This window comes from Xenopus laevis, chromosome 1L, assembly GCF_017654675.1.
Source record: "Xenopus laevis strain J_2021 chromosome 1L, Xenopus_laevis_v10.1, whole genome shotgun sequence".
Lineage (NCBI taxonomy): Eukaryota > Metazoa > Chordata > Amphibia > Anura > Pipidae > Xenopus > Xenopus laevis.
In genome coordinates, this window is record NC_054371.1 from 221,785,505 (window position 1) to 221,808,700 (window position 23,196).

The 23,196-nt window shown below is 35.7% G+C and overlaps 1 protein-coding gene across 1 annotated transcript in view; it reads right to left on the reverse strand.

The window, feature by feature from the left end:
- dcc.L (DCC netrin 1 receptor L homeolog) overlaps positions 1–23,196 on the reverse strand; it is a gene marked incomplete at its 5' end in the record, with an annotated part of 292,799 nt that overhangs the window by 101,319 nt on the left and 168,284 nt on the right. Inside the window, 2 exon segments of the mRNA NM_001085785.1 lie at positions 3,798–3,946; positions 13,916–14,070. Coding sequence (NP_001079254.1) covers positions 3,798–3,946; positions 13,916–14,070 — 304 coding nt within the window.

Sequence of the window (23,196 nt, forward strand, 5' to 3'; positions counted from 1 at the left end):
GAATTCTACAGTTTCTCTTGATTTTAATATTCCAGATACACAGCCCCATAGCTGTTAAGATGCCTTGTACAATTTGGTCTCTGACCTTGTTCTAGTAAACACTATTCTGCCATTCAGTTTGGACTGACATTCAATATAAAATTTTAATGTCCATTTTTTGGGGTTTTGGTAGACATCATGTATTTTGTCAATAAAAGTGTTACTCATAGCAGGTCAGGCACTAAGGTAAGACATTAATGAATATTATAAGAATGTTAATAAATCAACATATGTATCATATTTCTAGTTATAACATTCTATACATCTATTATCCCTACTATTAATCTGTAGCATTAAAAAGGAATTATACAACCATGTTCAACTGGAGCCTAATAACTAGGGTTCAAAATACAGAATGTTCTGTTTTTTGTTTTTATTTTGAAAAGACATTTAGGGGTTATTTATCTAATACATTTGAATGTACTCACAACTCGAATGGGAGGTTATTTATGAAAAAATTCGAACTTCTAATATTCGATCGAATAGTCCCGACCAAAAATTCGGATTCAATTAGATCAAATACTAAACGAGTTTTCCTCCAAAAAAAACCTTGAATGTCAGGAAGGCAAATAACATATTCAAATGGTTCAACAGACCTCTACCATTGACTTGTAAATGAACTCGCAAATTCAAATTTAAACATTCGAACCATAATAAATCTGCCCCTTATAGTTCTTGCCAGACCACTCCACCAGGGCCACTTTTATAAATGGGCAAAAATGGAATTTACCCATGGTACAACAAGACACGGTCAACTACCCACAGACAGTAGGGAGGAGTAAACATTTGCAGCCAAGAAATTTGCAAATTGAGCTAGAATATTGCTATGCTTTTTGTTTTGCCAGGAAAAAAATGTGGTCTATTGCGGGGTAGAAAACACAGATATCATTATGTGTACTCTGCCTTTTTACATCGATCAGATTGGAGCCAACCCCTGCCCATCCACTATCTAAGGAGCTGTCCAGGTGCTGTTATTGGATGAAATTGTCATGTGGGGGTATTTTTCCTATTAAGAACAGTTGTAGCATAGTGGAAAGGAGCTTCTCTCTCAAAGTAGGGCAATGTATATATATATATATATATGCTGTTACAGAGCACCTTAGAGACACCTTAGCCACCGGGTCATTTTGCCTTCCCATTGACTTCATTGCGTTTCAGTGAAATCTTGCCATTTTGAGTTTTTTCTGCATTGTCTCTTAAAGTAAAATGTGCAAGTTTCACTCAGCACTAACTCAGGCATTTTATGTGCAGATTTAATGTGCAATTTTATATGGAGGAACTCTATCATATAACCATTGTATTATTTCATTGATCCCTCTCCTCTAAAGAATTAATTAGTAATTGTTCATTAATTTTTTCTACTTATAAATGTATACTTTTATATTGTCATCTTTACCTTTTAGGACTGATGGCTTTTTAGTAAGTTAAAATTAGCACTTAATGCCTTGTAGGAAAAGTGGTTCTTCAGAGCCATTCCTATTTTTATTTTTTTATTTTTAATCAGTGCCCAAAAAGCAAACCACAGAAATGTACAAACTGAGCAATTCAGACAAATCTGTTCCATAAAAATGGATTTAAAAAAATCTCATGTGTTGAATACATTAAATAACACAATATAATCCAGCCCTAAGACTGCTTGGAATTACTTTAGCATTCAACAATGTATGATTCGCTTTAATCAACTCAATAAGCTGTTTCACCCACTACTCTGCTATGAGCAATGCTCTCTTGAACATCTCATTCACATCATTTCTCAACAAAACAGTCATCAACTCTATATTTATTCATCATCTTCCAAGACCTCCATTAGCTCTTGATTTAGCTCATTTCTTTCAGAATCGTCATGCATGTTTTAAAAGCAAACCAGGCACCATATAATATCTTCTTACTCTGATTACTTTTTTATGTCCTTATAGAGAGATATCACCTGCAGATTTGCACTTAATTACTTTAGGGTCAGTTCAACTAATGATCTAAGAAGTTACATTTCAGTAGCAATCTTCCTGTAAAGCATTTTTCTTCTCATGTAATAGCCTTATTGGAACTTAAAGCCTAGTTGTATTCATTCAGTGGATTGTTTTATGATGATATTTGAAAGGTGAATCATATAAGAGGTCATTTGCCTTGTTCCAAGATTGAAGCCCAAGAGCACAAGGGTGCAGGCATAAGAGGGGGACACAAGAGTGCACTCCTGAATGCTCATTCAAAGAGTACTTCCATTTAGGGTCTGACCAGTATGAAGTGCAGAGCACAGTATCACTGGGTCATGTACATGACCCCTATAGGGTAACTGTCATGGTTAGCACCCTAATTCAGAACCGATGCTAAGCACCCTGGTCTCTGCTCTTGCTTCAGCCTTTAGCAGCCGCCTCGGGAGGAGCCCTCGGCTAATCAGATGCCACCAGGTCTTTATAAGAGAGGTGCAAAGCAAGGGGTTCTGAACAAATGCAAAGTCTTTGGGCAGAAGGTCGCGGTACAAGGCTTAGGCAGAAGATTAGTCAGATCAGGCCGGTTCGGGGCAGGCAGAGTGCAAACAGAGTCAGGCAGGCAAGGGTCAAGCCAGGAGATCAATCAGAGGGGATATAGAATAAGCGAAGTCAGATATCAGGCAGGGGTCAGGATACAGATGTCAGAATAGCCAAAAGCCAGGCAGGGCAACAGGAATCAGAATCAATAATAAAGATAGCACAAATGCTCAGAAGCACCAGGAACCAATCCTATAATGGGCAGTCAAAAACTGACCAATGGCCCTTTCAATATTTTCAAACTTCACGCCATTGCGCGCTGGCGTCATTACACGAGAGCACATGTGCCTTTAAATAGAGAATAGATGCACCGCACAAACCCTAGACACTGGCGCGCGAAGAGAAGCGGCGAGGCGGGTGTCTCCCCCGCACCACCAGGGTAGTGAATTATTATAGGCAACTATAATAACTCAGCTACCTGAATAAAACAGGTCAATGAAATAAAAGTTTGTGAATATTTATGCACCTATTTTTGTGTATGTAAGGTAAACAATAGATAGGTATTTGGGACAAACAGCAGTTGAGTCTCAGTCATACTAACATTCAAGCATGGATAATTGTATAATGTCTAACCTACTTACCCATCAATCTTAGTCTTTTAAAAATGAGAGTCCACTTCCTAATATCTATAGCCACAGGCTTAGTACCATAAAGTGTATTCCAAGGTCAAAACCAGCAAAATAAAAATAAACAGTCAGATCAATAACAATAATAACGATGGTTTCATGGTTGCAAGAATTGTAATGCACATCCAAATACATTTTATTGATCATGTCTTGTGCTCTATAATCTCAATTTCCTATGTAATTAGAGACTCATATAGATTTAGCATTGTAATCACTACTGACCCATATTTGGATAAGGCTGTGGAACCCATGAAATACACATATTTGGGGCTGGATATCTTTCAATGTAATATGTAGGCAGAACACCAAAGCATTTTCCTTCAAGTTGAACAAAAAAGATGTATGGTCTTTTTCTAGACAACCAATTTCCAGAGTTGTCTTAAGGTGGGTTGCCCCGGGCTAACACATAATGCAGTAGTTTTAGGTAGACCAAGAGGTTACTTGATCACCTACCTGCTGAAGGTGTCAGAGCATTAATGCAAGTAACAGCTCAACACTAATTGATGAACTGTATGTAGCAGTCTTAATCTACACAAATAATTGAGCTACAAAGATATGTTTTGCCCTGGCTCCTTATACACAATATACTGTACATATATTGCCTCACCTGTTCTCTCCCTGAAAAAGTTTCTGCACAAAACAATCTGTATCCTTGAACAGGGCCATTTGCATAAGCAGGGGGATCCCAGGAAATCAAGACTGAGGTAGGTGCAGTAGAGACAACTTGAAGATTCTCCACGGGTCCTGGAACTTGCACTAAAATAAAGATAAAATAAGATTTATGATGAAAATCATTAAATTACATTTTCCAAAATACAAAAATACTAAATAATTTGAGCATTTGAAACACGTGAAAGCAGATTTATCATTATGTAATTTTAGAATAATGTTTTTCTAAATTTGAAACTTGGAAATGTAAAAATCTTGATTATTTATGAAAAAACTCACATCCATAAAACGTGAACGACTTGAACTCTCAATGATCTCTACACAAAGTTTTATATTCAAGTTTTTTAATTCTTTGCATTCAATACATTTTGGATGTTCGAGTTTTGGAAACTGGAATTCGGGAATAGTTTTGATCGGATTTTTTTTTACTGAGAAAAATTAAAAAAAAATGTAATTGCAGTAAAAACTTGATTTCAGATGTTGATAAATCTTACCCTTGGGGGCCCATTCATTAAGTTCAAGTGAAGGAATAAAAGAAGAAATACTTCAAATTTCAAAGTGTTTTTTTGGCTATTTCAACCATCGAATGGGCTACTTCGACCTTCGACTACGACTTCGACTTCGAATCGAATGATTCGAACTAAAAATCGTTCGACTATTCGACAATTCGATAGTCGAAGTACTGTCTCTTTAAGAAAAAACTTCGACCCCCTAGTTTGCCACCTAAAAGCTACCGAAGTCAATGTTAGAAGGTCCCCATAGGCTTGGCTATCTTTTTTTGGTCGAAGGATAATCCTTCGATCGATGGATTAAAATCCTTCGAATCGTTCGATTCGAAGGATTTAATAGTTCGATCGAACGATTATTCCTTTGATTCCTTTGATCGTTCGATCGAACTATTTGCGCAAAATCCTTCGACTTCGATATTCAAAATCGGATTTTAATTCCCCAGTCGAATATCGAGGGTTAATTAACCCTCAATATTCGACCCTTAATACATCTGCCCCTTGATGTACAGTATTGATTTCAGAGAGGAAAAACAGGTTTACTGGTCTCAGCTGAAAGTTTTTTCCCCCATAAACTTGCTTAGTGGGCTTCTCTACAGAAGTTACATCAGGTCAAATTGGCAACTTAGTGCATGTCCATTGAGATAATAAGAGTAACATTTTTACTATAAAACATATAAACAATAAATGTAAACTTGAGCATGTTCAGCACAGTGACTGTTGAATTCATTAAAATCAATAGAATTGTACAAAAACTGTATTACATAGTATCTACTCGACTATTTTATTTGTAATTACTTTCAGTCATAGTAAATTAAAGTACTTAAAATCGATTTTTGGTAAATGTTTATTACAATGTAATATATATTTATACCTTCATATCTTGCTATTAAAAAAATATCTATCAACATAGCTTTGTAAACATAGTGTTACAATATTACTAGTTTACAATATAGCTTACCTATTAATTATCTATCCAATCATAAAAAGGTACAGTATATGATGGAGAGGTCACATTCAAATGAAGGTTAATTTATTAAAATATGACTGATTAGAAAATACCAATTATCACTTCAGAATTTCTTTGTCATTATATTGCCAACTTTTGTGTAAAGTTGGATAAATGATAAATAGGCAATCATTGTAGTAGCAAAGAAATGTTGATGGTCATAAATTTTTTTTAAGATAATATTTTTCTATTTGGTACACAATTTATTATGAATTGTAAAATGAAAAATTGCTACAGATTCAAATCAGCTTGTTGACTAAACAATTTCTTCTTGGTTCTGCAAGTACAACTAATTTCCAGACCATGAAACAATGAGGGAGTGGACATTTGGTATAACATTAATTTGGAGCAATTTTTTTCTACATAATTGAAATGATAAAAAGTAATTAAAATAATAGAATGCTCAGGGTTTATGTAAATCAGTAACAGTGTTATACAAATGATTTATTATTTGAATAAATGTGCCCACTGTGTGTATCTGTCACAACACCATAGATTCCATTTATCAAGGTTCCTGAAAAACATGGGTGCTGTATGATTTATGTACCTATTAAAAAGTCTGTGACTATCACAAAGGCAAATCACATTCATCATTTATTTTTGTGAATTCAACAATTATTTTACCAAAGTATATGCAATTGTCTTGCATTTTGCTGGTTTATGCATAATTTTGGTAAGGAAAATTTACCTTTGGGGAAATATTAAGAAGAAATTAGATTTCATTTTTGAGATAAACCACAAAAAACAATTGCTCTTATCCAAAACTCAAATACTAATACAAAAGAACCTTTAGAGGGTATTTACTAAAACTCAAATTTATCTTATTTCAACCTACCTTCCATCCACAAATAAGTTGGTGCTGGAGAAGTCTCAACAAAACTATTCAACAATTCCAATTGTACAAATTTTTCGAGTTGAAATTGTAAAAGGGACATCTGCCGTTGACTTCTACATGACCTTGACAGATTTTAGCTGGAGTTTTTTGGATAAGAATTTTTAGCACCTTTGGGGAATAATAATTCTCTAAAAATTCGAGTTTTCCCCTTTAAAAACTTGACCAGAAAAAAATTGATGTTTAATAAATGGTCCATAACTCTAAATTTCCATTGAACGGAAAGTGATTTTCAAGGTTTATTCAACATTATTACAATCAATAATAAGAAACTGTCTGGTATTTAAATATTTTCATCATAAATTTTAATGTCTTCTCTAGTTGAGAATTTCATAATGGCTTAAATTGATGCTCACATATTTTCAGCCTTTACCTTATGTAATCTAAATGCTATTGAAAAGCACTTGCAATTTTGGGTGTCTAAATCCATACATGCATAGAAGAATGCAGATATGTTGGCTTAAATTGTACCTTAGGCAAAGTACTTTTTTGCTACTTCTCAATCTTGAATGATTTAAAAATGATTTGAAAATTAGTAATGGCAACTGCTGGAATTTTATTATATGATCAATGTAAGGTACTAAGTTAGGCATATTTTACATGTTTGTTAACAAATAATTCAATAACACTAGTTAGTTTTTTATTTATAGCAAATGGTCCATTTAGTGGCATTATATAGAACATACACTTGTGCAGCATCTAAACACAAATACAGAAATATATCTAAGACCTCCAAAGTATCAGCTAGGCTGTTTACACTGCAAAGCACTGAACTGTGTAGAGGAATTTAAAATCCAATGACCCTGGTCTTCAGGATGATGGATTTTGGCCCGGTGTAATGAATTGATTGACCCCTCGCATTCTCCAGGTCTTGGTTGTTCTTGAATTTCTAATCCCAGAAATAAATCTCTTAAGGAGAGTAAGTAGGAAGTAGGCACTACATGAACAGCAAACATGATGATCAATCAAATATAATTTCCTAATCTCGCAGCCGTGGCCAACATTATTACTCATGCAGGCTTGAAAAAAAAAATGCAATTTCTCAAGGATGTCTATGAAAAATCAGCATTTCATAAAGCGTGGTATGAGCAAAAATACAAAAATGCATGCTCTAAGCACAACCAAACATCCTCAGTTCAGGCCAATAGTCTGGTATGTTATAAATGTTTAAACCAAATGGGGTTTCAGTCAATCAAAAGTAGAGGGATCTTGGATGATGATAATTATTCATTTCTTTAATTTATATAACACCAAATATAAAATGTAGTCCTTTGCATCATTACATGGCCTAGTATCTCCCAAGGGTAACCCACACCAAAACGGTGAAACCCGTGCCATGCATGTTTTGCAATTGCTGAATCAGTTAAAAGATCAATCAAGGATGTAAACTAGCCTTTAAAAATATTATGAAGAAATTATAGTGTTATCCAAACTGTTGGCAGAATCAAATGCAAGGACATCTATTTTGGTGGAACACCAAGAGGACATAAGGGTTCCCCTCTATAAATAAGGTTTACTTATTTATAATCTGATACAAATGCACAAAAGTATAGAGCACAAGCATTGCAGTGATTTGTATTCAACCCCTAAACTTTAATCATTTAACATTCTCAATGCAGTAGATATAAACTCTCTTTATTGCACTAGTATAAATCTGTTAAATTAGAAAGGTAATGTCTCCCTCCACCAATTCACTGCTTGTATTTTTCCCCAAGAATTTAAAAGATAAGGACTTCATTATCTTCTTGGCAGATTCTGTCAACTCTGTGGCTAACCTTAGAAAGACAAATAGATTTCTACATTAAATTATTGAGCACAAGTTGGAGAATGACTTTAATTAAGAATAAAGTCCTTCTGTTATACAATTCTAGGAGATTAGATCTTCTTTTTTGTGTTTTAATTGATACATCCCATGGCCTTGTCACCCTGGTAGTATCTGAAATATCAAGGTTTACAAGTGAATAGGTCTTCAGGCTTATTTTAGAACAAGTAATTATCTTCTAACTTTTATTTCCCAATAAAAATACAATGCGCATATCAAATAATTCTAAAAACCAGACTTTAATGTTACCAATGACATTGTTGAAAGAATTCTAGATAAAAAGAGTCATATACGGAAGCACAATTGGCACATAGGAAGAGTTTGATGATTTTTACTAGAAGCTTGGAAAAAAATGGTACCATGTGACTAATGATGCCAGAGAAGTTTTAGTCATTAGCACTTACAAAATGACCACTTCCCAACCATATGCTATTGTATTTTTGAGGATTGCCCCCATTACTACACATTAGGGCTTGAGAGAAGATTCCAAAACATTCTAAATTAAATATAAAATAATGGTCTTACTTTAAAGATGCCTAATTTCTTCTGTTTAGTTGAATCAAAACAAATAGTTTCAGCTTCAATCCGATCAATTTATCAAAATGTAAAACAGAGAATGATATGTTGAAGTCTCCAATAGATTTCCAAACATTGCTATCACTATTTCTATTTATACATTATCCAGTAGCAAGACTATCCTGCAGTTACATAAAGAGAAATAGATTTGCAAGACGTTTAAGTCTGTCGGTGTATAGAAAATAACAACCAATGAAATAATTATACGCATGGTGGTTGTAAAATGTATGTTTCCAAAACTTTTCCCTGATCAGTGCTACATTCATTAACATTAAGCAGTAAGTAACTTTTTTGTGGTTTGATTAAATAACCCACTCATGAAAGTTAAAGAAGATAAAATGTCTTCAAATTAAGATTCTGTAAATGTCTACTTGGGTTTAATTAAGAAGTGCTTAGTTTTGTAGAAATCTATTCCATAGACTCTATATGTCCATCAATCCCTCTTTTATCAAGCTGTCAGAAATCTCTTATTCTCTCTGGACGATAGTCATACTAAAATATTACTTTTAATCAAGTTATTGGCATCTATTCCGAAATTAATCTTTGGATGCTGCCATTTAAATTTGAATTCAAGAGGGCCAATTAAAGAGAAATAAAACATTTTAAGCATTTTAACTGGGGTATGAGCTGCTATGGTGAACTTTTTTTAACCTGTGTTTTTGTAGCTGTTTCAGTCTCTGCAGCTGTGGAGTTGGCATCAATCTGTTGTTAATTGGTGCATTTCTTCTTCAAATCTTATTTATAAAATTCACTGTACAATCAACACTAGTGCTAACTTTACTTTGCAGTTACCAGTTGCAGCCAATCAACATTAAGGGGGTTATTTATTAAATTCCAAATGCCAAAAACTCAATAAAATCTATTTTTTTTTTTACTATAAAATCAGAATTTTTAGTGAAAAAAACCCTCAAATGTAAAAAGTCAGAATCTGAAAATCCAGCATCTCAGATGTGCTGAGGTTGTATATAAGTCAATGGGAGAGGTGCCTATCCTATTTGGAAGTTTCTGTGGTCCTAGCTGGAATTAGCCAAAAAAAATTTCTGACCTTTCGGGCAAACACCGAAACAATCTTGATTTTTCAGGAAAAAAATCGAGCGATTCTGGAAAAAGGTCAGAAAAAAATAGTACGATTTGGATTTTCACTAGATTTTTTTTTCGCGTCCCTGATCTGATAAAATCAGGATTTTTTTAATAATAAAAAGGTCCAATGGTGGATTCTAGTTTGGTAGGACTTTTTTTTATTAAACTACTCAGATTTTGATAAATATGGCCCCCCACTTAGGTTAGATCATTACTAGGGATGAGTTAACTTTTTTTGCTTGATACAGATTCATTGAGAAATTAGCATTTTCGCAAATGGCAAAAATTTTCGCAAATCTATGCTCTTATTTCTCTATTAATTATTTGTTTTGTACAAGGGAAAAATGAGAGGGAAAAATACCCATTGACTCCAATAAACCTAGAGTAAGAAAACTCTAGAAAAAGTGCCCATTGACCCAAATGCATTTGGCATAAGCAAAAATGGCCATTGACTCCAATGCATTTGGTCTGAGAAATTCATCCACTGGCTCCAATATATTTGGTGTAAGAAAAATATGGCCATTGACTCCAATGCATTTGGCACAAGAGAACATGTCCATTGACTTCAATGCATTCAGTGAAACTTTGGCAATATTTTGCCATCTCACAATCATTACAAGTTACAAACAAAAATCAATGTGATTGGGTAACTGTGCTGTTTTAATTTAGCAGCAACGTTAATATATTGGCACCTTGTTTTTACATATTGTGAATGTTAAAAAAACTGATTTATATAATGTTGTTTATTGCTCTACCCTAATATTTGCCCCTTTCCAGAATTCTGAAAAATCAGCATTAGCCCTTTATTATTTCTATTAGGGTCCCAAAAAACACTGCAAAACACTGGCAAATTATTTTTGGTTGTTCATACAATGAGAATTAAAATTGATTATTATTAAAAGAAAATCAACCAGAAAAAAAATATTATTCTTTATAAAACCTACTGACTGCATTATTTTGCTATTTTATTAAAATGTATTTTGATATTTACTATTTGATAAAATTCCTGATAAGTCTTGATTTTTATGTATTAGGATTAAAATAAAAGTCCAATCTCTGTGTTCCTACACTGAGTACTGAGAGATTAGATGCAACTTGTCTCCTCGGTGATTCAGATCACACATTTAGAGGTCTTTGGGAAAAAACATGCATCATAAAAACCTAAGATGGAGAGTGAGATTACAAAGATTTAATCTTGCATTGGGATATGGGAAAAGCTTTCATTAAAATCCCAGCCCTTAAAATGATGATTTTTTTTTTTTTTTCAAAAGAATCTGATCTCTTGAAGAGATTATAGAGAGCTTTGAGCTTCAAGGTTCCATTTTATTCTAACAAACAGGCAACTGAAATGGTATTTTTAATGTCCGTCAGTATCAGAAGTTAATAGCTCTACTAATAGCTCTCTTATCCTGATCAATGAAAGGACTTAGGTATAAAACTAAATGCACATCTGTAAAACTAGTATATGTAGACAATAAAGTTGAATGCATAATGAGGAAAGGTTACCATCAATTCCAATGAATAATTAACTATTGTTCATTAATATTTGAGCAGAACCTTGATGATTAGGAAAGGACAGGTTAGTAAACTTTTATAACAGGACTCAAGCTACAAGAAGAGGGGTGCGATACAAAAAGAAATAAGACCCTTTACAGTGTTTTTCTGAAGCAGTGCTTGTGGTCCTCTAGGTGTTGCCACATCCCAGCAGCATGGTCAGAAAAGGCTGGGAGTGGTAGTTACATTTCCAAAGAAAGATTAGAACATTTTAGTTTGACTAAACCAGGGCTCAGCAACCTTTACTATCAAAAGAGCCATTTTGCCCCCTCTTCCACTAAAGAAAAATAGTCTGGAGCCGCAAAACATAACACAGCTTATAAACTTTTAATAACCTTTTTTTAATTGTAACTGTTACAACAACAGAATACAACCAACAGAAGTGCAGTGTGTATATGCAGGGCTACTTTGAAATAAAATAAACACTGAATAGCCCTATTAAATGCTAGTGTTCTCATCTGTTTAATGTGACCAGGGCCGGATTTACATAGTGGGGGGGCCCCCTAGGCCCACTGCTGTTCGCCGTCCCTATCCCCTCCCCTTTATTAGTGCAAATTGTCATCATCGAGACTGGAACAATGGGGATTGGGCACATGAAAATTTTTAGAAAATTGTATCCCCACTGTTTTTGAACCACTGTGGGTATGGTTGGGCAGCATGTCACCCCCTAAAATCCTGCTTCCCTAGGCCCGGGCCTTGGTGGCCTTGCCACAAATCCGGTCCTGAATGTGACTTCTGTTTCTGAAGCTCCATGCTGATCTTCCCTCTCTCTCTCTCTCTCTCTTGAGTATGTGACCACGGTAAGGACCATGATGAATCATTTTGCTGCGGCACGGTCTTGCCTGTCACTCCTTTGACGTCTATACAGCCCTCGCACCTGCTGGCGGCTTCCTGAGTGTGCAACCGCGGTAAGCTAACGGTTGGCTTACCGCGGTGACACACTCAAGAAGCTACTAGCAGGTGCGTGGGCTATATAAATGACGTGACAGGCAAAGCCGCAAGACCGAGTCGCAGAAAAACAGAATGAAGAGCCGCATGAGGCTCCGGAGCCACGGGTTGCCTACCCCTGGACTAAACTAAAAAACTACTGTTACAGGATGCTTTTAAGTTGAAAGATAATACGTATGACCAGTAAGTCATAAGGCATCTGCTAGCTGAAGGTGGTACAAGAACAAGTCTTTACTCCTCGCTATGACTGTCCTTGGGTTTTTTCCTGCTTTGGTATGATTCCATGTACCTATTATCTTCCCCTGAACCCACAACTAATCCTGGCTGATGTTGTGACATATGACCAACTTTAACAATGTATTAAAAGGCTTTTGAAAAGATAACCCAATTGACCTATATATTCAGGGTCACGGAAAAGTTAATCTGCTTGGGAGAATCAGAATTACTTTTCAATAGTTCTGTTAGTGGAATGTACAGTAGTGAACTGCAACTCTGTTAACTGAAATATCTTTGGTTTCATTTCATTTGAATGTCAGGTTGTTCCCAAGCAAAATGAACACGTGCCATGGAGACATGTGACTTTCTTGCACATGTCTTGAAACTGCTTGAGAACAGATGGTTCACTGTAAAAGGGGTTGCACAGAAATTACCAAACCAATCTAAAATTTCTCTTTCTTTTAAACCTGAAGCTAAAGAACACTTAGGAATGACTAGGAATGAACAACTGTAGCAATCTAGTGATGAGAGAAATTGTTTGCTGCAAAAATACACTCCAATGGGTGAAAAATTGTCTCCCGTCAAAAAAAATTTGTTGCACAGCCTCTCGCATCAAAGAAAAATTGTCACCCATAAACTTCAATGCATTTTGGCTAATTTTCGCTGTTTTGCAAATTTTTGGCGAAGCAAAATGGGCCAGATTCACCCATCACTACCCACAATCCATTATGATAAAAACTAAAGCACATTTAAAGGCATCAGTTATATGTAACTGAAATATTCTTCATATCTACAATATTTGGCCATACCAAATATGGCAATGCCTATATAGGAGCCCCAATTTGTATATAAGTGATATTGTCGACTATCTTTTAATTGTTCGCAAACCATCAGAAAAATGAGATATATGGTGGCATGTTATGATTTGAGTGGCTTTAAATAGTGATGCATGAGAAAATTGCACCTTCAGACATTTAGATCTAAAAAAACCTGGCAAATAAATTAAAATCTGTCCAGCGAGAAAATTATGGGAAAACACTTCAATTCAAAATTTTAAACATTATTGTGGAACTCAAACTTTGAAGATTAATCAGATGAAAAAAATTTAAATTTGGTAACTAAAATCTGGTGTGCTTCTATAGATGTCAATTGGAGGAGTATTTTCAATATTCAAGCTATGTATTAATAATATACAAAGTCCAAACTTTGAATATAATTATATACATATTTTTAATGTATTTGCTAAAGACCCGAGTGCAGAACTTCTTTTTGCATGTTTACCTATATTTACATATACAAACAGAAACAAAAGAATTATAAGCATAAATCAAAGAATGTGGTCAGAGGTCTATGCCCATGCGAGCATTCTACCAGATTTAGCAGCAAGTGTTTTTTCTTTACTCTCATCTGTAAAAACAAGAAGATCTGTCTTTTTAAAACCAACTCCACTTACATTCAGGTTGGGTTACAACTTTGACCTCTTGGGAACTTTCTCCAGGACCCCATTCATTATAGGCCACCACTCGAAAATTGTAGGTCTCCTCCGGTGTTAGATTCCCCACGGTTATCTGCAGTGATATAGGTTGTGATGTATTCACAGCCCGTTCCCTAGATGCAAAACAGAACAACAATGATCAATATAATAGGACATCTAATCTGACTAATATAATTGTTTTTATGTTGCTACAGCAGAGCTTATACCCCACAGTTTTTTTTTTAATTTACCTAGAGCACAAGAAGAGATTCAATGATATCTATGGTCCTCACACCAAAAGACAAACAATTATATTTTATTATTGTGTAGGGTGTGGAATTCTAAGCACTGTCTTCTTAACTTGTGGAAAATATGAATCAAAACACCCCATTTCATCCCACAATGTTCCTCTGGTGAGAACCAACTCACACATTTCCTGCCTGTAAAGGTTGTGTGTGTGTTTTCGGGAAAGCATTTCCCAAGATTATGGTGATCATCAATGGGGTAGGGTTGCTACCCATTTGATATTAAATCACCCTAGCTTGTAAAAAATACATACTGGGACTTGTAGTGGTGCCCATTGTTACACCCCCATTCTGCCAAGTTGTGTCCTTGATCAACCCCTTAACAGACAGCTTCCTCTGATTCACCCAGCCATGTCCTTGGTCTGTTTTATTCCCTACCCCTTTCACTCAAAAAGGTGACAACCATAGAATGAGGAGATTGTGGATGCCTGAGATTGAGTCTTAAACAGTGAAAGATTGCAGCGGGCACCCCATATAATTCTGCTAATGGTAATGGTCAGATGGTTTCATGATGGTTGATAGGGTACTGAGATATAAACACCCAATCGCTATTTTTATTAAAGCATTGTTTTTCTCTCTTTTTCCACTCTTGAAACTAGCAGGAGTCTTCTTTTGGTCTTTTGAAGGGTTTGCTTGGTTGCTTGTGTAAGTCAATAGCAAAATATACATTTAAGCAATCTGGGAAATATATTGGTGCAGCGAACAATGACACAGACCATAAATCTAACAAGATATTTTTAGAAGGTTCAGGTGTTTCGAAGTACACTGGTAGGAAACAAAATACCAACATCTGAAGCTAATCATGATCCCAGTGATTAAAATGTGTGTTCGCCTTGCACGTGTTGTAGAAACTTGCCTGTCATCAGATTGTGTCTGAATGATAGAAATCCTCTTTCATTCTGGGCTGGAAAGTTACTCTCTCTCTGTCAATGAAAAAGGACCCTACTATCTCTCTTAGAAATTCAGAACTAAAAGCTTGATGGACTTCTTTGCATTTCTAAAAGAATTCGCCCACAATGTTTAAATATAAAGGCTAAGGACACATGTCAACACACTGGTAGTGATGGGCGAATTTATTCGGCAGGCGCAAATTCGCGGCAAATTCCCGTGATTCGCCACCGGCTAATAATTTCATGAAAATTTGACATGAAAATTTGCCGGCATCAAAAAAAATGGACACCGGCGTCAGTTTTTTTGGAAGCTGATGCATTTTCGCCAGTGCAAAAAACGGACGCCGGCGTCAAAAATGGACGCTGCCATCAAAAATGAGACTCCAGTGCCGTTTCGCTAATTTTTCACAGTTTTGCGAATTTCGTAGAAAATTCACACATTTTTCGGCGAAGCAAACCGCCCGAAATTCGCCCATCACTACACACTGTTGTCATCCATCAAAAAGGCAGTCAGTGTTCGATAAAATATCCATATTGGTTTGTCGCCAATTGAAATATTTTTAATTGAAACTGAGCTGGCTTTCGTTTTTGGATGATGTCAGGGGATGCTCAGCAACATGAGCCTCATTGAGCTTCATTTTGCATAAATCTCCTCAACTTCATTTGTTTTTTATTCACTTTCATACCATTCTTTCTGCTAAACACCCTTGGGTATGAAACAAAAAGTCTCACCTACCACAGATGCAGCCTAGGCTATAATTTTCTTATTTTTCTGAAGCCTGTAATTCACTGAATATGTAATAAGTAGGAGCCTGTTTAAAAACTGCTGCTTCATACATAATGGCATATTTAAGAAGACTTGGAAGACTTCAAAGTCTTCATTATACAGTTTACAAAGTGAAGGTACTGCAGATCGTCTTACACAAGTGTAAAATGTAATTACACTGTTCCTGTATAGCTACAAATGATGCTGCGATATGTCAAATGCCTAATTAGTTGCTTCAAGGTGGAAGAGCCATGATAATAATCCTTGCTGAGAATTGAAGAATTTCGAGGACAGGTATTTATATTTTTTTTTTACATATTGTTTTTTTCTTTCTTTTTGTTCTCCTTTTACATAGTGACATTGTATTTTATGTTTATCATGGTTATATATCATCACGTTGTGTGTTTCATGTTTTAGAATACTGTATTGTTATCATTTTAACTGGTTCACGTTTAATTTAACTTTTAGTATGTTATAGAATGGCTAATTCTAAGCAACTTTTCAATTGGTCTTAATTATTTCTTTTGAATAGTTTTTTTAATTGTTTGCTTTTTCTTCTGACTCTTTCCAGCTTTCAAATAGGGGTCACTGACCCCATCTAAAAACAAATGCTCTATAAAGCTACACATGTATTGTTATTGCTACTTTCTATTACTCTACTTTCTATTCAGGCCTCTCCTATTCATATTCCAGTCTCTTATTCAAATCAATACATGGTTGCTAGGATAATTTGAAACCCAAGCAACAAGCTGAAATTGCAAACTGGAGATCTGCTGAATAAAAAGCTAAACAAGTAAAAATTCAAAAATAATAAAAAATGAAAACCAATTGAAAATTGTTTTAGAATATCATTCTCTACATTATACTAAAAGTTCATTTAAAGGTGAACAACCCCTTTAAATAGAAGTACAATATAACATAATCACTCAATATCAGGCAGCAAATATCAACAATATCAAATCCCAAAAGGGACTTTCTGAAGAATGCCAAACTCCATTCAGTTGTTTTGGGTGTTAAAGCTCAGTGACAGCACTAAGCTTTAACATCCCAATGAAATGCCCTCCCATGAATGAGCACTACATCAAAATGAACACAATGCAAATGGAGGGATGAGCTAAGAGATGTGTAAAACATTTAGTTACATCTGAAACATTGGGTATTTTGTTACCAAGTCATCATGATTTGGTCTTGGTCTTGACCTCTGTAACCCATTTAAACTGCTGCTATTCATGGAGGGTTTCTGTATATATATATATATATATATATATATATATATATATATATATATATATATATATATATATATATATATATATGTATGTATGTGTGTGTGTGTGTGTGTGTGTGTAACGTATGGAAATCCAAATTGTTACCGCATGTTTCTCCTCATTTACCAGTAGTGTTTATAACACAAGAACATTCTTGCTCCACATTTCTGGTCTATAAGTACTAACTCTCTCTGTTTAGGTGACCTCACTGTTTTTCTACTGTTTATCTAATGATCAAGTTGAGCTTTAAATCACATCAATTTGGTTTTGTGTCATCACTGTAAATGTCTTTAATTTGTCTTATTTTTGTGGAAATAACTGGAGCATTTTATTCTATACTATCATTTTTAATGGTTATATTAGAAAGATTAAAGTTACCATTTCTACTAGTTTAATGCTCTTGTTAAATTCAGAAATGATAATGAATGTAAATCCTTTCATGGGGTGGGGAATTCTCATTATCAATTATGTATTATAAGGCATAATGTACCCCCTACTGTAAATGATAAGGATTTTAAAAGTCACTGAGGGGTTCTGTGACCATATAAAGGCACAAGGCTGCAGGCTGAGTTATACAGGGAACTCTGACTATCACTCATATATTATAAGGGGTAATGTACCCCCTACTGTAAATGATAAGGATATTAGAAGTCACTGAGGGGTTCTGTGACCATATAAAGGCGCAAGGCTGCAGGCTGAGTTATACAGGGATCTCTGAGTATCACTCATGGATTATAAGGGATAATGTACCCCCTACTGTAAATGATAAGGATATTAGATGTCACTGAGGGGTTCTGTAACCATATAAAGGCACAAGGCTGTAGACTGAGTTATACAGGGAACTCTGAGTATCACGCATGTATTATAAGGGATAATGTACCCCCTACTGTAAATGATAAGGATATTAGAAGTCACTCACTGAGGGGTTCTGTGACCATATAAAGGCACAAGGCTGCAGGCTGAGTTATACAGGGAACTCTGAGTATCACTCATGTATTATAAGGGGTAATGTACCCCCTACTGTAAATGATAAGGATATTAGAAGTCACTGAGGGGTTCTGTGACCATATAAAGGCGCAAGGTTGCAGGCTGAGCTATACAGGGAACTCTGAGTATCACTCATGTATTATAAGGGATAATGTACCCCCTACTGTAAATGATAAGGATATTAGAAGTCACTGAGGGGGTTCTGTGACCATATAAAGGCAAAAGGCTGCAGGCTGAGTTAAACACGGCACTTTGAGTAGCACACATGTATTATAAGGGATAATGTACCCCCTACTGTAAATGATAAGGATTTTAAAAGTCACTGAGGGGTTCTGTGACCATATAAAGGCACAAGGCTGCAGGCTGAGTTATACAGGGAACTCTGACTATCACTCATATATTTTAAGGGGTAATGTACCCCCTACTGTAAATGATAAGGATATTAGAAGTCACTGAGGGGTTCTGTGACCATATAAAGGCGCAAGGCTGCAGGCTGAGTTATACAGGGATCTCTGAGTATCACTCATGGATTATAAGGGATAATGTACCCCCTACTGTAAATGATAAGGATATTAGATGTCACTGAGGGGTTCTGTAACCATATAAAGGCACAAGGCTGTAGACTGAGTTATACAGGGAACTCTGAGTATCACTCATGTATTATAAGGGATAATGTACCCCCTACTGTAAATGATAAGGATATTAGAAGTCACTGAGGGGGTTCTGTGACCATATAAAGGCGCAAGGCTGCAGGCTGAGTTATACAGGGATCTCTGAGTATCACTCATGGATTATAAGGGATAATGTACCCCCTACTGTAAATGATAAGGATATTAGATGTCACTGAGGGGTTCTGTAACCATATAAAGGCGCAAGGCTGCAGGCTGAGTTATACAGGGATCTCTGAGTATCACTCATGTATTATAAGGGATAATGTACCCCCTACTGTAAATGATAAGGATATTAGAAGTCACTGAGGGGGTTCTGTGACCATATAAAGGCAAAAGGCTGCAGGCTGAGTTAAACACGGCACTTTGAGTAGCACACATGTATTATAAGGGATAATGTACCCCCTACTGTAAATGATAAGGATATTAGAAGTCACTGAGGGGGTTCTGTGACCATATAAAGGCACAAGGCTGCAGGCTGAGTTATACAGGGAACTCTGAGTATCACTCATGTATTATAAGGGATAATGTACCCCCTACTGTAAATGATAAGGATATTAGAAGTCACTGAGGGGTTGTTCTGTGACCATATAAAGGCGCAAGGCTGCAGGCTGAGTTATACACGGCACTATGAGTAGCACACATTTATTACAAAGGATAATTTACCTGAGGAGTTTTGTAGCTATATAAAAGGAGAAATGCTACAACGTATTTTTATTTTACTTATTTCTTACACAGGATCTTGGAAAAGATAAGTGGTTCGTTTGCAGAAAAGGTCAGACTGAAGCTTCAGATCACCAAGATAATAAAATGTTTTTGCCTTGTTACAAAAACCTCGGTATGCGTCGATTTTCTTAGCAAATAAAACTTAATTCCCTTTGCTTATTTGTATAGTGAGCACTTAGCTGTGGCACAGTAGCTATCAGCCACAAATGAATATGCACAAAATATGAGTTGCTCCTCAGGCATCTGTGCATATCTTTTCCATTAATTTAGTGTTAGACATTAAAAGGCTGACCTGCTCTTCTTCAAAGTGACATTTATCTTCAGCTGTGCATCCAAAATAATGCACACGGCTGAGAATATATTTCAGCCTCACCAAATCTTCCATTGTGTGCGCTATGCATAATTCATTTTGCCTGTTACTAACTGTTGATGTCAAGCAAAGTTCTATTAACTAAATATAGAAATGGTTCATTACATCACATTGCAATGTGTCCTCCATCTCATTTCCAAAATAGCCTGTTCCCATTATTATACTGTATATTCTTTACCTGTTCCCTGCAGTTTAAAAAAATAGGGTGTTGTGCATTGTGGAGTGGGGGAGGGCTGGGGTCTATATTTATTTCCCATTTAGTAATGGTCAATTTTTAGTGGTTTTAGAGGTTTTTAAAATCACAATTAACCTCTATTTTTCTAAAACCATGAATGCCATCAAAGTTATTAAAAGATCCAATTATAAAAAGCATGAATGAAAATAGCCGCTGAGCGATTTGAAAAACTTGTGAAGGAACGGTCATTTGAGAATAAATGTTCGGATCTCCAGAAACTTCTGAAACCATGAACGATAGACTGATCTTGGCAAGAAAAGAAGGGCAACTTCCATTTACTTCTACTTGACCTCAACATCATTTACTGATTTAAGAATGATCTGGGAACTTTCATTTCTCCAATTCAGGCTTTTAAGCTCAAACATTCATATTTTTATCAGCGTTCTTTAATCCACAGTTTTTTCATTATTCATCAAGTGTAAAATCCATATAATCGTTAAATAGAAAAGTACGCCAATAAAAGCTGTGGATGTCATGTAAAAGTCAGTGGAAGTTCTAGTACCACTACCGACCTTCAATAAATGGACCTCTTGCGTACTTGCATATTTGTCAACTTTATTGATTTTACACTTGATAAATAATGAAATATTGCGGATTAAGCAACTATAAGAAAAATAAGATTGTTTGAATTAGGGGAAATGAAAGTTCCCAGAACATTCTTAAATCCGCCCCTAGAGGACCAAAAAAGGTAGACCAACTGAAAGCTGTTGTCATGTAGAAGTTAATAGAAGGTGCCCTTTTTTTTCTTCCAAATCTGCCAAGATCTGTCTTTTGTTCTTGGTTTTAGAGAATTTCAGAAATCCGGCAGCCATTTTCAGTCATGCTTTTATAATTGGGTCTTTTAATAACTTTCATGGAATTAGTGGATTTATAGAGATAAAGTTTAATTGTGTTTAGTGATTAGTGATGGGCAAATCTTTCCTATTTCGCTATGTCAAAAATTTCCTGCAAAATTCGTGAAACAGTGAAAAATTGTGAAATTGGAACGTTCATGAAAAATTAGTGAAATTCGAACGTTTTCACAAAAAAATCAAGCAATTCGAATGTTTTCACTAAAAAATCGAGCAATTTGAATGTTTTCACTAAAAAATCAAGCAATTCCAACCTTTTCACAAAAAATTCGAGCATTTCGAACGCTTTCTCGGAAAAATTGTGAAAATCGGAAATTGAAGCTGGCGAATCGTAATTTATTCGGCAGCAGCGAAACACGGGAATTCGCCACAAATTCATGCCAGGCGAATTTATTCACCCATCACTATTAGCGATGAGTGAATTTTTTCCGCCAGCCATAGATTTTTTTGCAAAATAGTGGCAAAAATTTTCCATAGAAAATTTGCCGCAACAAAAAAGTCACCAAGACAAAAAAGTCGCCATAAGAAAAAATGCCAAAACAGATCATGATTAGTGATGGCCGAAAAAAAAATTGCATAACGCATTGAAATCAATGATGATCAAAATTATTTTGACCCGTGACAATTTTGACGAGAGCGACAATTTTTATACATTCGACTATTTTGTCCAAATGCATTAAAGTCCATGGGTGTCCGAATAATTTTGACGCGCGACAATTTTTGTGTTACGCCGGATTTTTCACCGCCCCAGGTTTGTGAATTTATTTGCAGGTGCCGAAACGCGAAAATTCACTGCCAATCCATGCCAGGTGAATTTATTCGCCCATTAATAATCATAAGCTCTTCTCGTTGGAAAAAAAGACTAATGTTTGGAACCTGCCTCCAATTAGACAGAGGTAGAGGACTAAATGACTAAATGAAATAAGGAACCTGTTCATCTAAGTCAAAGTTTTTTTATGTATTTTATTGGGTTTTGAAACAGTACAGACTTTCTGTATTGCTCGTTGCCATTTACGCTTATTTTCAAGCAACATAGTTGTACTGTTTTAACGCAAGACATAAACCTCAAGGAAATCAGCTTGCGCATGACAAAACCCATTGAGCGGGTGATGCAAGACAACAAAATTACACGGTGGTAACAGGAACGCTTACAGATGTGCCTCTCATTAAAGCAGCCAGTGAACCAGAGTAGTGCCATACAATTGCTTATTGTGAGAAATGTCAGCCATTGTCATGCACTGATTGCCTCCTTTGGATATGTATTCAGCCTATATCTTCTTTAGATCACAAATATTGTGTGACTTTTATAAATACCCCATCTGTCATTTCTTTTCTACACAACAAAACAAAAATAAATGAAAAGGCACTTATAATGGAGGGCACTTTACCCTGTGGGCCTGGAATAATCCCAATTAAGATCGCCAAGGCAACGCCAAACAGTTTATTAGGAAGGAATCCATAAATGCTTTCGGATTGGAGTGCGTATATTGTCTCATCAACAGTGGTGCCAAGAACCAAATTAATATCAATTGGAAAAAACAGATATTGCATCTCCAATAATGAGATTTAGCAAGTAATTCAGAAAAAATAAACATGCTCTGCACTGGCATAAAATGACTTGCCCTGGCCCCAGAGCTAATAGATTTCAGTGGCCCCATGCACAATGCACAACCCAAAGTCTCTTCATTTATATACATTGGAAAGTTCAGGTGCAGGTAGGATTGAGGCAATGGAGGTGGAGGGGATGCAGGTATCTATCTCCCCACAGGTTGCTCTTTATAAGTCTTCTCCATTATTGTTATAGAGTGTGGTATGCATGTCCCCATCTTCCTATAGGTTACCCTACTCAATTATGGCTTGGGGGTGCAAATTTTCATCTCTTTGTGGGCTCCCTTGCAATAGTGGGGTCAACTCCATTATGATTATGGAGGTGAATGCAGATCTCCATTTTTGCAGAGATTCCCATACATTAGGGGGGTCTTTTCCACTATAGTTATGGAGCAGGGTATGAGGAATGTCGGTTCCCTTCAGGTTGCCCTGCAGTATTTGGCTCTACTCCATTATAGCTATAGGGAATCAGGGGGAAAATACAGATTTCCATAATCCCTGCAATAGCAGTTATGTTATTGATATTAGATGTGAAAAAAATAAATTGTGATGACTCTCAAAATGTTGTTAAAAACGAAGCCCATCA